This window comes from Rhinatrema bivittatum, chromosome 4 (assembly GCF_901001135.1).
Source record: "Rhinatrema bivittatum chromosome 4, aRhiBiv1.1, whole genome shotgun sequence".
NCBI lineage: Eukaryota > Metazoa > Chordata > Amphibia > Gymnophiona > Rhinatrematidae > Rhinatrema > Rhinatrema bivittatum.
The window spans coordinates 160235015-160258730 of NC_042618.1; the positions used below are offsets into that span (position 1 = coordinate 160235015).

At 41.4% G+C, this 23716-nt stretch overlaps 1 protein-coding gene across 2 annotated transcripts in view; it reads left to right on the plus strand.

The window, feature by feature from the left end:
* STXBP6 (syntaxin binding protein 6) overlaps nucleotides 1-23716 on the plus strand; it is a 281082-nt gene that overhangs the window by 212705 nt on the left and 44661 nt on the right. For both annotated transcript variants that reach the window (XM_029599020.1, XM_029599021.1), the window contains exon 4: nucleotides 5160-5325. In XM_029599020.1, coding sequence (XP_029454880.1) covers nucleotides 5160-5325 — 166 coding nt within the window. The remainder of the gene's footprint in view (nucleotides 1-5159; nucleotides 5326-23716) is intronic.

The window sequence follows — 23716 nt, forward strand, 5'->3', positions numbered from 1 at the left end:
TTAAAATACTTTTATTAAAATCAGTTATTTTGTAGAACATAAGAATCCAAAAGTGGCCCTAATATATATATATCAGGTGCTTTCTGGAGTTCCTTTTTGCCTAGATCAGTAATTCTCAACCGGTGTGCTTTGGCACACCAGTATGTCGCCACGCACCAGCAAGTGTGTTGCGTGCTACCCGTAGCTGTGGGGCCGAACACCTGAAGATCAGCGCTGCTGGCTGCTGAGGGAGACTAGGCCGGAGGGGCTGAAAACCCAAAGATCGGCGCTGCTGGCTGCCGCCAGAGACCAGGCTGGCTGGGCCGAAGAAATGAAGAGCAGTGCTGCTGGCCACCACCGAAGATCGGAGCCGTTGGCTGCTGCTGCCTGAGCAGGGCCGAAGACCCAAAGATCAGAGCTGCTGCCACCCGAGACCAGGCCAGCAGGACCGAATACAAGCTGTTCAGCTGGGGACCTGTGTGTGTGTGTGGTGAGTATATGAGACAGGGAGGGTGCTTTGTTGTTTATGTGATACAGGGAGAGTGCGTCTGTGTGTGTGAGAGAGAGAGATGGAGCATGTTTCTGGCTGGCTGTGGCTATGAGAGAGATGGAACATGTTTCTGGCTGGCTGTGAGAGAGAGAAGGGACGTGTGTGTGATTGAAAGCCTGTGTGTAAGTGAAATAGAACATTGTGTGATAGAGAGGTGACGTGTATGTGTGTGAGAGACTGATCGGGGAGATGACTGATATATGTATGTTTCTGTGTGTGTGAGAGCGAGAGAGAATGGTCAGGGAAATGATTGGTGTGTGAGAGACAGAAACTGGTCCTGAGGGTGTGACTGGTGTGTGTGTGTGTGTGAGAGAGAGAGAAAGAGAAGAAACTGGTTGTGATCCTTAAGGAAGAGGACCATGAGGACAGCTTCAGCAACTACTGCTGCTTCTGGTGTGGCCTCCATGGGAAAGAAGTAGGAGACTTGCTGGAGAGGGTAAGTAAAAGTGGCTTTTTAAGTTCATTTTTCTTGATTGACTGCCATTTTAATTATTGGGTATTATGTGATGTGTTTGCTGTTTTGAAATATTTTATTGGTGTTTGAAGAATTTTTAATAACTTTTAAGAGTTTTTAATTGTTAGATATTGTTCTGTTCATCAGCTGTTTTGAAACATTTATTCATATAGTTTTACAATTATTTCTGTGTGTAGGAATCTATAACAGTTTGGCTTTTTCTGTTTTCCTAATTGGAGCTGTATTGGTGTTTAGGGCCTGGTTTAATATTTGTAGTGTTGCCTTTTTATAGGTAGGATTGTTCCATTTGAATGCATGCCATAATGCAGGTATAACTTTGTGCAGATTGGTTTGTGTGCATTATTGCAGATCCTGGTACTATTTAGGTGCTATATTTCTGTTTCCATTTCTCCAGTTTTGTACTACATGCAGAGTGGCTTTTTTGGGTTTCCTTATTCCAGTTTCTGTCTCCATATTTGTAATTTGTGGTCTTTCTGTACTTGGTGAAGGTCACCGGGCATTGGAGGAATGGCTCTCTCTCCTGGTTTGTCATATTTGACAAGGACACTGTTTTCAAGTTAAGGTTGCTCAATCATATTTATCTTGGAAATTTCTTCATAGTGCAGAATCCTGTAGCACCCCCCCCCCCCAATCTTCCATGCTGTTTAACTTGTATTCAATGTCTTTGTTTCACATTATCTCATTTGCAGAAGAATTTAAAATCTATGCTGATGATATAGAACTTATCTTCCCAGTTAATCTTCCCTTACCTAAGGTTTGTAAAACAGTAGTGAATTGTATCTCTGCCATCAAGTTATAGCTTAAGCAACATGGCCTAATACTTAACCTTGGTAAAACTTTGGCCTTATGGTTGAGTAGACATTTGTCTCAAATACCACCAGTCATCATGATGGAAGGGGCACCACTTGTATTCTCTCCAGTAATTCATGACTTAGGTTTCTTACTAGATTTCAACTTTGGGCTAAAGCCCCAGTTCCGAGCTGTAATTCGGTTGGCGTTCTTTAAGTTATGGATACTTTATCACTTAAAACTGATCTTGGTAAGAGATATTTTTCGAGCGGTGATACAGGCATTCATCCTGACTACAGTAAACTACTGTAATTCATTATATGCTGGGCTGCCAAAGTACATGATTGTATCACTTCAACTATTACAAAATGCTACTGCCCAATTGCTTCTTGTCCTCTTAGAGAACATATTTCCCCAGCACTTTGTCAACTTCACTGGCTTCCTGTCAAGAACAGGATGCAGTTTAAGTTAATAACTCTTGTACACAAAGCACTGTACTATATTGGGCCATCCCCTTTGTCTGACATTCTTAAGGTCTGTGGATGAGAGTTTGCTTCTTTTCCCTATCATTAAAACTTATCGGCTCCAGACTACTCGCTCTAGGACCTTTGCCATTTCAGACCCTTCTTTGTAGAATGAGTTGCCCATTGAGTTGAAAAGTCTTACTGACTATAAACGCTTTAGAAAACAATTGAAATCATATTTCTTCCATCTAGCTTTTTCTTGAGATTTTAAATTATGTAAGTTTATATTATGGTGTTTTTTTGTTTGGAAATGTATCTAATTTGATATTTTTGACTTGTCTTATTGTTCACCACTTAGCACAGTTTTTCTGTTACAGGCAGTATAGAAAACCTTTGTAAATAAATAAATCTTGTAGGCATCATCTGTCTTTTTTCTGCTAGGTGAGTACTGGGTGGGTAACTTAATGGCTTTCTTCTCCTCCCAATGTGGCACTGGATTGGCATTCACGCCAACCAATTTCTGCCGTGTTGGCATGGAATCTCTTGGGTTGAGTGATACAGAAATTGCAAAGGTTAAAAGTTTGCATGTGGCATGGAAGCTGTTTAAAAACACCATCTTGGAAGCTCAGACTAAATGTATTCCATGAATTCATTTTAACCTTTTTTTAACCTTTCCAGCTGTTTAAGCTTCCAAGTTCATACCCCTTGTTTGAATGTAACTTTGCCTCTTCCACTTCATTTGCTTATTCTATTTTATTTATTCTAGTTGTCTCTCTAGTTTTACCCTGTTCGATGTAAACCGATCCGATATGGTTTCTTACTATGAAGGTCGGTATAGAAAAGTGTTAAATAAATAAATAAATAAAATATGTATAAAGAAGATCAAATGGCTACCAGCATGGTTTAAAAGGTGAGGTAAAAGAGGCTATTAAAGCTAAACAGGCATCTTTCAAAAACTGGAAGGTGGATCGAAATGAAGAAAACAGAAAAACATAAGCACTGACAAGTTAGATGTAGCATTAATAAGGCAAGCCAATAGAGATTTTGAACAGAAGCTTGCCAGAAAGGCAAAATCTGAAATTAAAAACTTCAAGTATATTCAAAGCAAGACACCTATGAGAGAATAGGTTGGACCAGTAGATGATCAAGAAGCAAAAGGGACACTCCGGGAAGACACGTCCATAGCAGAAATACTAATTTAATTTTTTGTTCTGGTCTTTACTGAAGAGAAAAATTCTTTGAGGATAATGATACAGAGAAACAGACTCAAATCATAGTGAACCAGAAAGATGTAACAGAGCAAATCGACAAACTAAAGAATAACAAAGTATATACCTCAGAGTTCTAGAAGAATTAAAAAAATTATAGACTTATTACTAGTACTCTCTAATTTCTTCTTCAAATCAGCTATGATAACTGATTAGAGTGTTATTTATTATTTATTTATTTATTTTTAATTTTTATATACCGACATTCTTACATCCGATGTAAATCATACCGGTTTACATTAAACAGAATATAAATATATATATATATATATATATATATATATATATATATATATATATTCTGTTTAATATATATATATATATATATATATATATATTCTGTTTAATATATATATATATATATATATATATATATATAAAATAAATATAAATAACATATGTTACCAACATAAGGCTCACTTTTTTAAAAGGGATCCTGGAGAAAAGACTGCTGAAAGTAGATATGATAGAGGTCTGTAAAATAGAGCGAGGTGGAACAGGTAAACGGGGAACAGTTATTTACCTTTTCAAATAATACTAGGTCTAGAGCACACTCCATAACGTTAATTGGTAGCACATATAAAACATACTTCAGAAAGTATTTTTTCACTCGGCATACAATTAAACTGTGACATTTGTTACTAGGGGATGTGATAAAAGCAGTTAGCATAGCTGGATTTAAAAAGGGTTTGGAGAAGTTGATGTAGGAAAACCATTAACAGACTTGTAGACATGGGAAAGCCACAGCTTACCCTTGGTTATGAGTAAGGGTAGGATCTATTCTTTGTGAGCCTGTGACCTGGACTGGCCATTGTTGAGGACAGGATGCTGGGCTTGATGGAGCTTTGATCTGATCCAGTATAGCAGTTCTTATATTCTTATGAAAAGCTTCCCAAAAACACAAGACAACTTTCAGTCACTAAAAACAAAACTCCTTACTTACCAAAACACTCCCAGGCCCTGTTTCATAAGGGGCTACAATGCTAGGGAATCAGAGATCTTGTTCCAGTACTTGGGCAATCTATGTCCTCTCTTTCTGCAAAAGAAGGGTAGACAAAAACTTCCTCCCAACATAAAATACAAAAGAAAGAAGCCTGAGCTACCGTAGCAGCATATGTCTCGCCCATTACCAAAAGTTATCATCATGGCTTTGGGTCTGCAGATTTCATACAAGGGGATAGGATGTGGAAAGGTCCTGCCTTCTCTCAAGTGTCAACTCCAAAGTCCATAAACCCCACTAAGGGTTACTCACTGGTACAGCAACTGGATTGAACCATTATGAAGTTGCTGTGGACAGATGGTACATTCTCTTGTCTATACTGCCTAGCATGACATACTGCTTAATAAGGTTCCCAATGGATCCTTATATAGATATATAGCAAGACATATACATAACTAAACTGTGTTTCAAATTTGTCATTTTGTGTGATTTAGATTTTACAATCTATTTGTTCCTTTAGCATAGCTGAAGTTTTAAGTATATCAAGCTGCAAATGAAGGCTGTATGTACATGCAGAAGGATATTTCATGTTGCTAGTGGAAGGTACAGACTTTTTTTTTTTAATGCTGACTGTTTGACTTTTTAAGGTCTGTGGTGCCATACTGATTGTGTATCACTGGTGATTATTTCTTAGGATTCCCCGGAATTTGACTTGTTGTTTGAGAATGCATTTGACCAATGGGCTGCGAGTACAGGCTCTGAAAAATTCACATTCTTCCAGATCCTCCACCACACTTGTCAGCGATACCTTACAGACAGGAAGCCAGAGTTCATAAACTGCCAATCCAAACTTTTTGGAGGTAAGTAAAGGATGGAACATTTGCTACTGTGATCCAAGGAATTGGCATAATGTTTATCAAAAAGCAGACTGTAACTTGCCTTAGCTGTCCATATCCAAAATATGTAAGGCTGTTGAAGTCTTTTGCTTGAAAGATTCACAGGAGTCCAGATGAGTGACAGAGCTTTTCATTCAAGGTTCTTTCTGACTGAGGGAGGAAGGGAGAGGAGGAGTGAACATATTCAATATTATTTGGATTTTCAGAACCACAGATGGCCCTGTCCAGGGTGGCTCAGATCAGAATAAATAGATATGGTGTACTTTATTCCCAGAACCAAGAAGTGCCAGATGTGTAAAGTATGTTTTCTTGGCCCCATTCTTGGCCCCATTCCAAGTGCAGGCAGAGGGATTACAAGCACAGAAAAGTGTATGTGATTTATTATTCAGATTATTACTGTCTATCATGAAAGCTCCATTATGGAACCAAAACAGGTTTGAATGTGTAAAATTTTGATTAACATTGTGTTATGTAGGGGTTGCCTAGTAGTTCAATAATGGATTAATTTTTTGCTGACTGACTTGGCCCTGACTCATTTTAACTTGGCTAAATTAAAGGGATAAGGGTGATGCTGAGTTGGATTCTCCCTGGGCCTTTAACTCCTAGAATGTTTTTGCTGAAGTTCTGAGTTATGCAGGTGGTCTGCTCAGATTGGTGGTTCACTTATTAGTCTATGCGTAGCAAACCTTTATACTAGAATAAAATAACAGGATCCATCAGAAGGCAATTGCATTGTTTTTTTGAGCCCCCACCCTTGCCGTGTACTTTTCAGTAACATTTAATGTCATCTAAATTCCATATCTCTATTGGAAAATTTATTCTCCATCGACAAGCAGATGTAAGTTAGCCATTACATGTGGGTGTCATCTGATAGCACCAACAGAAACCCAGCTGAGCATGCACGAACTGCACCCACTGCCTTGTGAACCCCTCAGTCTTTCTTTATCCGAGCTACTAAATGGATATGTCCCAGGATTTCTCTTGAATTTTTTCTAACTTAGGATCTTGTGCCCCTTTCTACCTTGTTATTTTCAAGGTTTTTCTGCTACTATCTTGGCAGTCTCTCAAACAGAAGTTTTAAGTTCTTTAAAATAAATAAGAATCAAAAAACAAGGAGAATTCAAAAGCTTAAAGCATGTGGTAAGCAGGTTTAAGGCTTGCATCTGTAGATACCAGATGTGCATCAGATACACACACCACCTGCTATCAATGCTTGGGCCTGGACCATGACTCCTTCAACTACTACAGCTGTGGTAATATGTACCACAAGATGCAGCAATATTGTACCTGGAAGATGGAAGCCCTAAGGAAGGCAGGTAAGTGCCCCAAGCCTCTGAGAAAAACTGAGCAGCAGAGTATCAGGCTCCCAGTATAAGACGTAGAGACAGGAGTTTTCTCCCTTTTGATTCTGTAAGCACGGAAAGGCTCACCTCCACCAATACTGTGGCACAGGCCTCTGGATCTGCCTCAGGTCAGGGGTTGAGTACAGCACAGAGGAGAGCAGAGAAAAGCACCTAAGCACATAGCCTCATCAACACAGGTGCTGTTTTTGTTGATGGTGCAAAAGATCTCTCTTATCCAGACCTGAGGCCAACCAATAAAGGACACCACATGACTGAAAGAGTTCAGGATCAGTCTTGAGGATTATCAGTTTTGTTGAAGGAAGACCTTTACCAGACCCATCAGTAATGCATCTCTTCCAATGGGGAGCGACAGCAGGATTCAAACCCTGGTTTCCCTGAATCATAGCCCACTGCTCTAACCACTAGGCTGCTCCTCCTTTAGAATTTAAGCACTAGTTTAAATCCTTTTCAAGGTGCAATCTTCATAACTTATACAGTATTCCAAATGTATTTAAATATATTTAAATATATTTAAAAAAAATAAATATATTTAAAAAAAATAAAAAATAAAATAAAAAATGTATTTAAATATAACTTATACAGTATTCCAAAAAGTACTCCTTCACAGCCGTCAACAGAGGCTCAGGCCCATCATGCTAACACCTGTCACCCAACTACTCGGCCTGGCTCTATTCTCACTCACACTGGTCAACGCACAGTCCATCAACAAGAAATCTCATATACTCAACGATCTCCTCTCCGACACCAAACCTGACATCTGTGCCATCACAGAAACCTGGTTAAAACCCACCGACACCGTCTTAATAAATCAGCTCCCCATTGAAACCTACGACTGTCTCTCTATTCCCAGGCTCAAAAAAAGAGGAGGAGGGCTCCTCCTTGTAGCCAAAAAAGGGCTAGGGCTCACATTGCAAGCATCCAATAACCTATCAAATATCGAATTTGCTCTATTCAATTCAAAACATCTAACAATCGGCTTAGTATACGCTCCTCCTGGTCTACTGGAATCAGACCCTTCCCCAATCATTGAACTAACAGCAAAACACCTCAATACCGGGAAACCAACCATTCTGATGGGAGACTTCAACCTTCACGTGGATGTCCAACCCCACTCTTCCAATTGCAAAATTCTTCTCTCCTCCCTCAGCCACATGGGCTTTAGACAAATTGTGAAAGAGCCCACCCACAAAGCAGGACATACGTTAGACCTTATATTCATAAACGAAGGAATATCACTCCACATCATACCTACCTGCATACCGGTACCTTGGTCAGACCACCAAATCATTTCCACTTTGCTAGAGATCAAGGAGCATCCTCCACAAACAACACAATCAATCACAATATCCGTCAGGAAACAGTGCTCAGGAGATCTCCTCAGCGAACATCTGACCAAGGAACTAGAACATCTGGACCTCTCGAATGCCAACTCAGCCACGTCGTCATGGATCAACATCACCAACAAGGTTGCAGACCAAACGTGCCCCATGACGACAAAATCCCTTAAGCCAGACAAAGACAACAGGAAACCATGGTTCTCCCCGGAGCTGAAGGCACGCAAACAGGAGCTCAGATGTAAGGAACACAAATGGAGAAAAAACCCATCTACAACAACACTCCTTACCTACAAATCATGTCTGAACTCATATAGAAATGAAATCAACAAAACCAAGAAAGAATTTTTCTCCAAAAAGATACACCACTTCATATTCGACTCAAGAGCCCTTTTCTCTTATGTATCAGCCCTCACCAAACCAGCCACACCAACCATACCAGATGAACAAGCTCTCAACAAAGCCAACGAACTGGCAGACTTCTTCGAAAAAAAAATCACCTCACTAGTTGCTCCCATCACAAGACCATCTCCGCTCCCAAATGACTCAATCATCGCACCCTACCGTCCAACAACCCAATTCAACCCCAGCAGTGCTCGACTCCTTTGAACCCACGTCCACCTTAGAAATAGAGAACATCCTTAAGAAGATAAAACCATCATCTCATCCTTTAGATCACATTCCCTCCAATCTGCTGAGTTCGATTCCTAACATCATTGCCAAACCCCTTGCAGACATCATCAACTGCTCTCTCGCACAAGGCCAAGTCCCTAACCAACTCAAGTTGGCAATGCTCAAGCCTCTCCTTAAAAAACCCAACCTTCCCACCACAGACCCAGCTAACTTCAGACCCATAGCAAACCTTCCAATGATTGCCAAAGTTATGGAGAAAGTTGTAAACAGACAACTTTCAGAATTCCTTGATGAAAATAACCTCCTCACCACAAACCAATTTGGCTTCCGTAAGACAAGAAACACCGAATCGCTATTAGCCACACTAGCAGACACCATTATCTTTAACCTGGAAAAAGGTCAACCTTGCCTCCTTGCACTTCTGGATCTCTCCTCAGCGTTCGACACTGTGAACCACACGTGCCTCCTTCAGTGTCTCACCAACATTGGCATCACAGGAGCAGCATTCAACTGGTTCAAATCATTTCTAGAGAACAGATATTATAAGGTCAAGATAAACAGTAAAGAATCCCACCCCATTGAATCCAAGATGGGGGTACCCCAAGGATCATCCCTTTCACCCACTCTTTTCAATATTTATCTTCTCCCGCTCTGTCATTTACTAACCAACCTCAAGCTTATTCACTTCCTATACGCGGATGACATGCAAATTCTCATCCCTATAGCGGAATCTCTACACAAAACCATGTCATTCTGGAATAATTGCCTCTCAGCAATTAACAACCTACTCGCAAGCTTCAACTTGGTTTTAAACACAAACAAAACTGAAATCCTCCTTATCGCTCCTGAAAATTATGTCTGGCCCACCTCTCCTTCTACCAGCCAAAGGCATGACACCACCATGAACCCAACTACGCTTCAAGTAAGAGACCTGGGTGTACTCCTGGACGACAGACTCAGCCTCAACAAGTTCATAAATAACACCACAAAAGAATGTTTCTTTAAACTTCAAGTATTGAAGAAACTAAAGCCTCTTCTACACTACAAAGACTTCCGCATGGTTCTACAATCAATCATACTCCCGAAACTGGACTACTGCAATTCTCTCCTTCTGGGCCTTCCCGCTTGCACTACCAAACCACTTCAGATGGTCCTGAATGCCACGGCCAGAATACTTACAAACGCCAAAAAAAGGGATCACATCACCCCAATCCTCCAACATCTCCATTGGCTCCCGATTAAATTCAGGATTCACTTTAAAACCATTATGATGATACACAAGGCCCTACACAACATCGCTCCTCTCAACTTAACTTTTCCACTGGAAATACACACTTCCAAGAAACCAACTAGAAGTGCATACAAGAACATGCTCATCTCCCAGCCGGCAAAAACCTCGCTGAGAAAACGTGCACTATCGACAACGGGCCCTACACTCTGGAACGCGATACCGCCAGACCTGAGACTTGAACCTTGCCATAGTACTTTCAAAAAAAAACTTAAGACTTGGTTCTTCACCCAAGCATTCCCGGAGAGCTAAGAACAGGACGAATGACATTATCAGCATAGTGTTGTCCCCCAGCCTTTCTGTACATATGCCCCTTAAGATTTTGTCAGTATTAGTACTATAATTCATGTATGTACACTCTAAGCTCCACTAAGATCCTCGTCATGCCGCTGTAAATTGTTAACTGTTAAAGGTTACGGTTTAATTGTTAATTTGTAAATTGTTAAATGTTTCAATGTAAAACGCCATCGAGGCGACAGTTTCTTTCTTGTAAACCGGTGTGATATGTATACTTTACAGGAACATCGGTATATAAAAATTAAAAATAAATAAATAAATAAATGAGATCTCACCTGGGACTTATACAAGGGCAATATCACCTCCCTTTTCTCCTGACTATTCATCTCCCTATGCAGTCAAACATCTTTCTGACTTTTGCCATCACCTTATCTATCTTTTGGCCACTTTTAGATCATCAGATACGATCACCCCCAGATCCTGGTCTTCTTTCATGCTTAGAAGAATTTCACTCCCATGTTGTACTTTGAATTTTTGCATCCTAAATGTATAGCTCTGCATTTTTTAGCATTAAATCTTACCTGCCAGACTCTAGACCATTCTTCAAGCTTTGCTAGCTCCCTCCTCATGTTTTCCACACCTTCCTTGCTATATAGTCTGTTGCAAGTTTTGGTATTAGCAAAAAGTAAAGCCTTTTCTGATAATCCTTCTGCAACGTTGCCCATAAAAATGTTGAGAAGAACCAGTTCAAGGATCAGTCCCTGTAGCACACCGATAGTAACGTCCCTCTTCTGGGAGTGAATGCCATTTGTTGCCTCCCACTCAACCAGTTTCTATAAACCTGAGAAACTGCTGATGAGCGGGATGGATGGAAATATGTGCATAAAGCATTCTTGAGATACACAGCACACAATAAATCCCTTAGTTGAATAAAAGGAAGAATTGTCTGGAGCAAACTCATCTTGGATCTCTCCCAAACCAGCAGTTTGTTCAGTCTTTACAAGTGCAGTATAGGTCTCAATCCCCCTGACTTATCTGAAGCCAGTGGGATCAACATTATCAAACATCATTACACCCAATTTCTGTAACCTCCACATTGAGAGCAATCCTTATTCTTTCAGTAGTGGATGAATCCAGAAGTTCTAAAGGCAGACTCTCTCTGAGTCCCACTGTATCAGGTGATTGTCTACCGATACCTCTTCGAAAGGGTAGGAGTGCACATTGATGTGACGTGGACCCAAGGATTGTAGAGAGTCAAATCAACCATCTAGAGCTGTGAGCTTTCACTATCCTTTGAGAGATTTCTTTCACCTCCTTTTGGGAAAGAGAATCTTAATCCAGATGGACAACCAAGTGACCATTTTCTATGTAAACAAATAGGGAAGTATGTGCTCTTTCACCTTCTGAAAGAAGGCCAACCAAATCTGGTTGTGGGTAGAACATCACAATATATATCTCCAGGCGACCTTCCTTCCAGGAATCCAAAATACGTTGACAGCCTGCCTTAGTAGAGTGTTACAACTGCACGAGTGGTCCTTGGATCAAAGAGTTGTTCAGTTGCTGGGGAAAACTGGTGATCAACCTGTTTGCCTCATAAGTCAACAGAAATGTTGAAAAGTTCTGCTTCTTGCATCCAAGCAGCTACAGATCAGCTCCTAATGCTTTTATGCCAACCTGGAGCATCAGTTTACTCCCAGAGTAGACAAATCCTGTTCTAGAATGCCACAAACAAGTCTGGTTTTCAGGATATACATAATGATTATGCATGAGTTATATTTGTATATTGTGGAGTCAATGTATGCACTTATATCTAATAAATATTCATTGTGGATATCCTGAAAACCCAGACCTGTTTGTGGTACTCTAGGATCAGAATTGCCTACCTATGATTAATTTTCCATAAATAAGCAGGTTGAATTAGCCATGTTCAGTGGGTGTCGTGGCATGAGGCAGAGCTGTCTCTCAAAGCTAGTAGAGCTTTTAGCTCTACTGAGCATGCGCAGCAGTTCCCACACAATTGACTGTTGTAGAATCTCCTGTTTTGTCCGCACTTTGCACAGATGGCTGGAACCCTGTCTCTCACAGATTTTCTTCTCCTCACAATTTTTTGTGATAGCATTGAAAAGTGCTGATGGGGTTTTGCTATTATATGTCTATATAAGAGATCTGTTTTCAAATATTGTTTGTGTGGGCTCAAAGCAAGAATCCAGCAACACCAGTTTTATATGGTACATAAGGGTGTGTGCAAGACCTAAACTCAACATCAGGTCGGAAGAAGGTCAACAGATCATGCCACAACTGCTTTACAATTTAGAAGAGGAGCTCCACTACCTATTGTATTCAGTCTATAAAACCTTTGACACGGCTTCTATAGTGGCGAGGCGCACGAAATGACTCTGTGTGAGCGGCATCAGAGAAGATGTACACAAGAACCTAGCAGACCTCCTGTGTTTGAGGGACAATTTCTTTGAGGAAAAATTGAGAGACTGTTTCCCAGATCAAGGAACAGAATGTCGCCATACAATCATTGTCCACCATGGGGGACCAACAGAACGCATCAAAGGAATTCTACCCACAATACAAGTGTGCATTCTTACCACACAGGTCATACAGACCATATCACCAATACCAACAGGCACCATACCAGCAGCTTCACCAGTAACTAAAGACCTCGCAGAACCAGGGGTGACAAAGAGACTACCGCAAAAATTGCAGCAACAGCCTGCAACTAAATCACAGCAGAGTTTTTAGTGAAGCCACCGCCAGAGCTGCAGATACAAGTAGGGGGCAGAATCCGTCACTTCTTCGAGGCCTGGATCCGAATAACAATGGATCAGTTGGTATTGAAGATCATACAAGACAGTTACAACCTGAACTTCATCAACCAACCTCAGATACCTCACTTGGCTCTATCTGTCACACTTCACCCTCCTGACTCAGGAAGTGGGAAATTTACTGAAACAGAATGCCATCTGGGAGCTGGTCCTCCCTCCAATACAACCAGGGGTATTACTCCCAATACTTCCTCATCCCTAAGAAATCAGGAGACCTTCACACAATATTGGATCTCAGAAAGCTCAACAAGCATCTCCGTCGGGAAACATTCAAAATGACATCTCTCGGCACAATATTGCCATTTATTCAACCACACGATTGGATGTGCTCTCTCGACCTTAAGGATGTGTACACACATATCCCCATACACCCATCTTGCTGGCGCTACCTCTGCTTCAAGGTGGGGGAGAAACACTATAAATGCAGAGTTCTCCTGTTTGGACTCTCCTCTGCCTCCAGAGTCTTCACAAAATGTCAAGCTGTGACAGTGTCACACTTACATTAATCAGGGATATGGATCTTCCCATATCTGGAGTACTGGTTAATTGTAGCACGCACCAAGGATGTACAAGGGTGACCATATGCTGCCTGGAAGCCCTTGGATTCCTGATTGAAGTACTGATTTTTCATAGTCTATCGGCTCAATCCCTGCAATTCATCAGAGCCCGAATAGACTAGATTCAATCCAGAGCCTTTTTCCATGGTGACAGAACTCAGACCCTTCACTCCTGCATACTGAGTCTCCTGGGTCATATAGGAGCAGCAATACATGTTGTACCCCTCACCCACCTACATATGCGTTTGCAAAGAGGCCTCAGAACTCAGTGGGATCCATTCCTCCAACTCCTCACAACCAAGATTCTAATCAGAAGTGCTAGATATGGGTGTCCCTCTTCGGCCAACACCACATCAAATTAAACTGACAACCCACACCTCTACTCAGAGGTGGAGTGCACAGCTGCAACAATTTAAAAAACAGAACATCTGGCCTTTCCAAGAAAGATGACTCCATAAATGTCTTGTTGCTAAGAGCAATGCGCTATGAGCTAAAGGCATTCCAATACTACTTTCAGAGGAAAGACATGATTCATACGGACAATCAAGTGACCATGTTTTTGTGAACAAACGAGGGATTGGTTCTTGGGCAGTGGGCAGATCACAATACAGCAACTTTACAAACCGCATGCCTCCCGGGCATTGCAAACATGGAGGAAGACTGATTCAGCAGAATTTTCCATCCACACAAATGGTCTGTCAAAGCAAGTAGCTGACAGTCTCTTTTGACAATAGAGATGCCCTTGGATAGATCTGTTAACCATGGAGTAAAGCAGAAAGGTGAACCAATTTAGCTCCATCCATCTCAGCCCATACAGGGAGGCCCCAAATGCTTTTCTGATTTTGTAGGTGAAAGGTATCATCTCTGCTTTCCATCCCATTCCACTAATAGCCAAGACTGTCCAGAAATGTATACAAGATTGCGCCAAAATGAACTTAGTTGCGCACGCATGGCCAAAACAACCATAGTATGCATATCTCTTACAATTTTCATTGAACTCTCCACAAGCCTTAGGCTGCAACCTAGCCCTCCTCAGCTAGGAGGAAAGTACTCTCCTGCATCCGCTCCAACCTTCCCTGAATCTCACAACATGGATGTTTGAATATACAGCCCTCACTAATCTAAATTTACTAGTGGAGATTCAGGACAATGTAGGTTCGGCAAGAAACCTTCCACTCAGCATAATTATGCATTCAAGTGGCAAAGATACGCCCAGTGGTATTGATCCCTTCATCTATGAGCCTTGACAATTGCTTTCATATTCAATCACCTTTCACAAACGGGCTTAGCGACCTCTTCAATTCAGATATACTTAAGTGCCATAGTGGCCTATCACCAGCAAGAGAACAGATCCTTGATCTCTATGCACCCACTGATCTCCCGCTTTGAGAGGTCTCCTACATCTGCACCAACCTATACGAAATCCACCAGTACCTTGGGACATTAAAGTGGTACTTACAGTGCTCATGGAGCCCCCATTTGAATCTCTGGACATGAGAAACCTCAAGTTCCTGACTTGGAAAGTAATGTTCTTGGTGGTGGTCACTTCCGTAAGAAGAGTTAGTGAACTGCAAGCATTAGTTCATTTTCCCCCGAATCTCCAATTTTTCGTGACAAGGTGGTCCTTTGCACATACACAAAATTCTTGCCATAGATAGTATTGGCCTTCCACATAAACCAAGCCATCACTCTCCAAATGGTATTCCCAAAGCCACACAAACAAGTGTGGGAAAAATGTCTCCATACTCTTGATTACAGAAGGGCTTTGTCCTTTTACAAATGCAGAACTCAGGGATATAGACGGTCGTCTCAACTCTTTGACTCCTATGACTCCAATAATTTGGGGGAGCCAGTAGCAAAACGGACCCTATTGAACTGGATAATCTCCTACATACAACACTGTTATGCTTCCCAATCTCTTCCCCTGACACATCCAGTAAAGATGCATTAGGTACAAGTGACAGCAGCCTACGTAGTACACCTGCGGAACATGCCCATCGAGTAGATCTGCAGAGCAGCTACATGATCATCAATTCATACCTTCACATCGTTCTACTGCCTCAATGAGTTGGCAAACTCAGATGGTTCAGTAGGACATGTAGTGTTGCGCTAGTTATTATCATCAAAAAGTGCTGTCCAGGAAGGAGTCTGGTTGCGAGAAGGATTCAGATACGACTAGGCGGCAACCCTCAGCTTGGGACTCCCCACTAAGGGGCCAATACAATGCATAGAAAGCGGGCGTTGAACAGTCAGTGCCCGCTTTCTCAACACACCCCCAAGAGGGGCGCCATGCAATATTTAAATTAGGGGGCTCGTGTCAGGAAGGAGGCGCTAGGGTTGATTGCGCGCCCCTAGCACCTCCTTGCTAACGCGAACCTGATTGGCGTCGGCAGTCCGCTGGTTAGGAAAACAGACACCAAGTTTATCGGCGTCGGTCTTCCTAAACGCCGCACAGTCAGGGGGTTCAGGAAACAGACGCTTGTCATTCGAGCGTCTGTTTCCTGCACCCGACTGCCAGTGGTTATTTTTTTTTCTCTATTTTTTAACTTTGTTTAGTTTCTCTTTTCCTCCTACTTAATATCGCAACGATATGAAGTAGGAGGCAGTACTGGTTTAAGGAGCACTCAGCAATTAACGCCTGCTCCAGGCATGTGATTAGCGCCACTAGACTCACTCCGAGTCGGATGCACGTTGAATAGGTGAAATCCCCTTATTGCATTAGGGGATTCATTAGCGCCTATTCAACCTGCGTCTGACTGTAGGTTATACAGTGTGCTCGGCTGAGCACACTGTATTGCATCAGCCTCTAAGCATGGCTAATTCAGCCTGCTTATCAACAGAAAAAAAGCAAGCTTGCTTACCATAAGTGGTGTTTTTTGTAGCTAGCAGGATGAATTAGCCATGTTATCATGCCCTCCTCCCCGGACAGCATTTTATTCACAAAGACTTCCATGTTTGGATATGGACTGAGGAGATTCTAGAACAGTCAGTCACATGGGAGCTGCTGTACATGCCCAGTAGAGCTAAAAGCTCTACAAGCTTTGAGAAACAGCTCTACCTGATGACATCGCCCATTCAGGATAGCTAATTCATCCTGCTATATATGAAAAGCACCGTTTACAGTAAAAAAAAAAACCCAAAACTTGCTTATGTGTACTCATTCATTCCTCTAATCACTAGGATTTTAGGCAATTAATCATGCTATTAATCATGTTAACTTTGGGAGTAGCCACTTCTTATTACCAGCATTAGTAGCATGGGAACTGTTTAATATCTGGTTACTTCCCAAGTACATGTAACCTGGTTTGACAACTGTTGGAAACAGGATGCTGGGCTTGATGGGACCCTCTGTCTGACCCAATATGGCAATTTCTTATGTTTCTTATATTACTGAGTATAATCCTAATTGCACCAGCCTGGCCATAGCGGGTATAATTTCCATATCTCATCCATCTATCAGTTCAGTTTCCACTTCCATTGAGGATATCGCTGATTTTCATCATACAGGAAGGCTCTGCCATTCCTGGTCTTCATGGTATGGATATTGAGCACACAGTAGTTTTCTGCTTACTCCTGAAGAAGTTAGAGGACATACTGATTTCAGCTATAAATCCCTTAACCAGAAGATACTACAGTTTCAAGTTAGAGGTTCTTGACTTGGTGTGAGTCCAGCAATCTGGATTTCTATTCTTGTGGTCAAGGGACTTGCTTTAGCATCCATCCTCTCTCCTCCTTAGACCTTAGCATCTTTCAGTCTAGATTCATCATAGCATTGCAGCATAATACTAGCAGTTGGCAGGGACTCTGATTTCTCTCTACTATTTGGTATCCAAATTCATGAAAGGATTGTGACATTCCAGATCAGTAAACCTCCAGTCCAGCCTTGGGACATCAATAGAAACATAGAAAACATGATGGCAGAAAAGGACCATATGGCCCACCTAATCTGTCCATCTGTCTAATTTATCTAGCTCTTATTATTCCCATCACTCCCTCGGAGATCTCCTGCATTTATCCCATGATTTCCTGAATTCAGATATACTTTTTGCCTCCACAAAGTCCACTAAAAGGCCATTCCATTCATCCATTACACTCTCTGTAAAAGAGATATTTCCTGAGATTACTCCTGAGTCTACCCACTTTCACCCTCATTCCATGACTCCTTATTCTAGAGCCTTCTTTGCATTGTAAGTGGCTAGCCTTCTGTGCATGGAAACTTTTGAGATATTTTAATGGCTCTATCATATCTCCCCTATCTCATAAGAACATAAGAAATTGCCATACTGGATCAGACCAAGGGTCCATCAAGCCTAGCATCCTGCTTCCAACAGTGGCCAATCCAGACTGCAACTGCCTGGCAAATACCAAACACAAAGTCAATCTCATGCTACAGATGCCAGTAATAGCAGTGGCTATTCTCTAAGCCAACTTGGTTAATAGACTTTTCCTCCAAAAACTTATCCAAACCTTTTTTAAACCAACTGCACTAACTACATCCTCTGGCAACAAATTCCAGAGCTTAATTGTGCATTGATTGAAAAAGAATATTTCCAATTAGTTTTAAATATTCCTCTTGCTAACTTCATGGAGTGCCCATTAGTCCTTCTTTTATCCGAAAGAGTAAATAACCAATTCACATTTACCTGTTCTAGACCTCTCATGATTTTAAAGACCTCTATCATATCCCATCTCATCCATCTCTTCTCCAAGCTGAACAGCCCTAACCTCTTTAGCCTTTCCTCATAGGGGAGCAGTTCCACTTCCTTTATCATTTTGGTCGCCCTTCTCTGTACCTTCTCCATCACAACTACATCTTTTTTGAGACGTGGCGACCAGAATTGTACACAGTATTCAAGGTGCAGTCTCACCATGGAACAATACAGAGGCATTATGACATTTTCCGTTTTATTCACCATTCCCTTCCTAATAATTCCTAACATTCTGTTTGCTTTTTTGACTGCCGCAGCACACTGAGCCGATGATTTGAATGTATTATCCACTATGATGCCTAGATCTTTTTCCTGGGTGGTAGCTCCTAATATGGAACCTAACATTGTGTAACTACATGTCTAGAACGGGTAAATGTGAATCTGTTGTTTACTCTTGCGGATAATAGAAAGACTAGGGGGCACTCCATGAAGTTAGCATGTGGCACATTTAAAACTAATCGGAGAAAGTTCTTTTTCACTCAACGCACAATTGAACTCTGGAATTTGTTGCCAGAGGATGTGGTTAGTACAGTTAGTGTAGCTGTGTTTAAAAAAGGATTGGATAAGGTCTTGGAGGAGAAGTCCATTACCTGCTATTAATTAAGTTGACTTAGAAAATAGTCACTGCTATTACTAGCAACAGTAGCATGGAATAGACTTAGTTTTTTGGTACTTGCCAGGTTCTTATGGCCTGGATTGGCCACTGTTGGAAACAGGATGCTGGGCTTGATGGACCCTTGGTCTGACCCAGTATGGCATGTTCTTATGCTCTTCTTACAGCATGGGTTTATTTTCCCTATATGCATCACCTTGCACTTGTCCACATTAAATTTCATCTGCCATTTGGATGTCCAATCTTCCAGTCTCACAAGGTCCTCCTGCAATTTATCACAATCTGCTTGTGTTTTAACTTCTCTGAATAATTTTGTATCATCTGCAAATTTGATTACCACACTCATATTCCTTTCCAGATCAATAATAAATATATTGAAAAGCACTGGTCCAAGTACAGATCCCTGAGGCCTTCCACTGTTTACCCTTTTCCACTGAGAATATTGACCATTTAATCCTCCTCTCTGTTTCCTGTATGTTAACCAGTTTATAATCCTCGAAAGGACATCACCTCCTATCCCATGACGTTTTAATTTTCTTAGAAGCCTCTCATGAGAGACTTTGTCAAACGCCTTCTGAAAATCCAAATACACCTCGTCTACTGGTTCACCTTTATCCACATCTTTATTAACCCCTTCAAATAAAATGAAGCAGATTTGTGAGGCAAGACTTCCCTTGGGTAAATCCATGCTGACTGTTTTCCATTAAACCATGTCTTTCTATATGTTCTGTGATTTTGATCTTTACAATAGTTTCCATTATTTTTCCCGGCGCTGAAGTCAGGCTTACTGGTCTATAGTTTCCTGGATTGCCCCTTGAACCTTTTTTAAATATTGGGGTTATATTGGTCATACTCCAGTCTTAGGTACAATGGATGATTTTAATGATAGGTTGTAAATTTTAACTAATAGACCTGAAATTTGAGGTCCAGGTGATTAGCTACTCTTTAGTTTGTCAATCTGGCCTACATCATCTTCCAGTGATTTGGTGGTTCAGTTCATCTGACTCGTCACCCTTGAAAACTACCTCTGGAACCAATATCCCCCCAACATCCTCATTAGTAAACACAGACGCAAAGAATTAATTTATTCTTTCTGCAATGGCCTTGTCTTCCCTAAGATCTCCTTTAACTCCTCTGTCATCTAATGTTCCAACCGACTACTTCACAGGTTTCTTGCTTTGAATATATTTTTAAAAGTTTTTGTGTGTTTGCCTCTATAATCAACTTCATTTCAAATTCTCTCTTCACCTGCCTCATCAATGTTTTACATTTAACTTGACAATGTTTGCTTTTTCCTATTTTCTTCAGAAGGATCCTTCTTCCAGGTTTTGAAGGATATTTTTTTGGCTAAAATAGCCTCTTTCATCTCACCTTTTAACCATTGCAATAATCATTTTGCCTTTGTTCCACCTTTCTTAATGCAGGGAATACATCTGGACTATGCTTCTAAGATTGTATTTTTAAACAATGCCCATGCCTGTTGTACACTTTTAACATTTGCAGCTGCACCTTTCAGTTTTTTTCTATTTTCCTCATATCAAAGTTTCCCTTTTGAAAATTTAGTGTTAGAGCTATAGATTACATATTGTCCCCCTTCCAGTCATTAGTTCAAATCTGATCATGTTATGACTGTTGCCAAGTGGCTCAACTACAATTACCTCTCTCACCAAATCCTGCGTTCCACTAAGAATTAAATCTAAAATAGCTCCCTCTCTTGTTGGTTCCTGAACCAGTTGCTCTATGAAGCAGTTGTTTATTCCATCTAAGAACTTTGTCTCTAGCATGTCCTAATGCTACATTTACCGAGTCAATATTGGGGTAATTTAAATCTTATAACACTCACATGGTGTCAAAAAATGTTTGTCTTATTTTGTTGTTAGTATCACATATACTTTATATGAACAATTTTTTATATAGTGAGTTTTGGGACCTTCATACCACCCACAGTTAAACAAACTTGTGTTACTACTGTTACAGGTCTTTCTTTAATCATCGGTCCAATCAACTTTTCTTGTGGTTAAATATTTTTTCAATTTTCTTATTATTTTGAAAACTTTTTCATAAAATTGCAAAAGACTGTACTTCCCTTTTGCTTAAGCCGATAAAGTTCCAGAGTCTGGAGTCAGACTTGAACACGTTTCGCTGAGCCGCTGCCTCAGGGACTTCTCAGGACGACTCAGAAAGTGCTGCTCTGTGAACTCTCTGGATGTGGAAGATTTCTATGTATGTACTGTTCAATAGAGGTCTATTTCATTTCTTCTGTGAATTAAAACTGTTATTTGTCTGTATTCCATGACCATATGTAACAACAAAATGCACAACCTAAATCTCTAAAACATGACTCAAGAAACCCTGCTTACCAGTAATTTAAATCTCCCATTATTACTGCACTGCCATATTGGTTAGTTTCCCTGATTTCTCTTAGCATTTAATCATCTGTTTGATCCTTTTGGCCACATGGACGGTAGTATACTCCTATCACTATACTCTTACCCAATACACATGGGATTTCCACCCATAAAGAATCTGAGTATTTAGTCTCTTTTATGATCTTTATCCTGTTGAACTCTATACCCTCCTGGACATAAAGTGCCACACCCCACCAAGTTGATCCTCCCTATCATTGTGATATCATTTGTACCCTGATATAGCACTGTCCCATTGGTTATGCTCCTTCCACCAGGTCTCTGAGATGCCAGTTATGTCTATCTCATCATTCACTGCTATACACGCTAAGCCTCCCATCTTACTACTTCGACTTCTGGCATTGGCATACACCCATTTCAAAGTGCTTTTTTTGTTTGTACTAATAACCTGCTTTTCAGTTGATAGGGATAATTTGGAATTCTTTGGCTCAGGTGATTCTTTACTTATAGGCACATGGACTACTTTTGCTTTTATTGAAATCTCTCTGTTGGGGTGCCCTAACTCTCCTGTTTCATTAGTATCCTTCAAAGCTACATTCCTCTGAGCCATGCATTGCTGAGTGACTATTGACTTTCCCCCTTGTTCTAGTTTAAAACTTCTCTATCTCCTTTTTAAAAGTTAGTGCCAGCATCCTAGTTCCACTCTGGTTAAAGTGGAACCTGACCTTTCGGAAAAGTCTCCCCCTTCCCCAAAAGGTGGCCCAGTTCCTTACAAAACTGAATCTCTCTTCCCTGCACCATCATCTCATCCATGCATTGAGACTCCGGAGCTCTGCCTGCCTCTGGGGACCTGCACGTAGAACAGGGAGCATTTCAGAGAATGCCACCCTGGAGGTTCTGGATTTCAGCTTTCTACCTAAAATTTTAATTTGGCTTCCAGAACCTCTCTCCCACATTTTCCTTTGTCGTTGGTACCCACATGTACCACGACATCCGGCTCCTCCCCAGCACTGTCTATAATCCTTATTTAGGTGACGCTTGAGGTCCTCCACATTCTCACCAGGCAGGCAAATTACCAATCCTCGCGTCAACCAGCCACCCAGCTATCTACATTCCTAGTAATCAAATCACCATCTATGATGGCCGACCTAACCCTTCCCTCCTGGGCAGTTGCCCTGGGGGACTTTGTCCTCAGTGCGAGAGGATAGTGCATTACCTGGAGAGCAGGTCCTTGCTACAGGATCACTTCCTGCTATACCAGGGTGATGCTTTCCAACTGGGAGAACTTTCTGATCCAAGGCAGCACCGGGGCTGCCAGACTGGATTTGGGACTTGACTACTATGTCCCTGAAAGTCTCACCAATGTACCTCTCTGACTGCTTCAGCTCCTATAGATATGCCATGCTAGCCTCCAGAGATTGGACTTGTTCTCTGAGAGCCAGGAACTCTTTGCACCGGATGCATACACATGATCTCTCACCGGCGGGTAAAAAAATCATACATATGACACTCAATGTAAAAGATTTTTCATGTTGCAGTAAGCTAATGTTATGCTAATGTCTCAGGAGTTAAAATGTGTGAATACCCAGTAAAATATGCGTTCAGCACAGACTGAACGCAGATTTTAACTGTGAGGGCATGGCGGGGGGGGGGGGGGGGGGGAGCACAGAGTAGTACAGACAGTGCTTCTGCTGCAGAGGTCTTGGAACTGGTAGAATATACAAAACATTTTCCTTTTCATAGGAGCTTCTCTGAGAAATGCTGCAGAACAGATTGTTCTCAGATCACTCAAGCATCGTGTTGTTAAAACGTGACATGAGTCTTCAGCTCCTTGAACATGAACGATCAAGCTTCTAGCAGCAGAATGATGCCCCACCACTCCCCTGGGAGCTATGTGCTAAATATGCAGTTGGCACTACATACCCCATCTCACCCTGGCTCTCCCGGTCTTTTTCTTTTCTAAATTTTGGCCTCTTATTAAAATAGTGCAGTCAGTAACATTATTTAGCAACATTATTCAAATGAATCACCAAGACCTAGCATAGAAGATGAGCAGAATCCCTAGGATCTGCTTCATTTCACTTCTTCTCTTTTCCCTCTGGCCCTTCTTCAGGTCTTTCCTCTCTCCCTTCCATCCCTGTTTTTCTGTCCTGCTTACCTTCTCTTCCCTTCCCTCTCAGGCTTTGCAGCTTGCTTGCAAGTCACTTCTTTGAGTGCACTGGGTGGGACTTTGTACCAGGGAGAGAGAGTTTGGTTGGAAGGGTGACACACACATCTCCAGGATTAAGAAGGAAATTCGATTGATGAATGATGGACTGAAAGGTTTAGCACATTTGCTCCTTCAAGTGCTCTGGCGGCATTTCATCTGCATCTTGGCAACAGCTTCCTGCCCTAACCCTAGCCCTAGCCCCCTGGGTTTC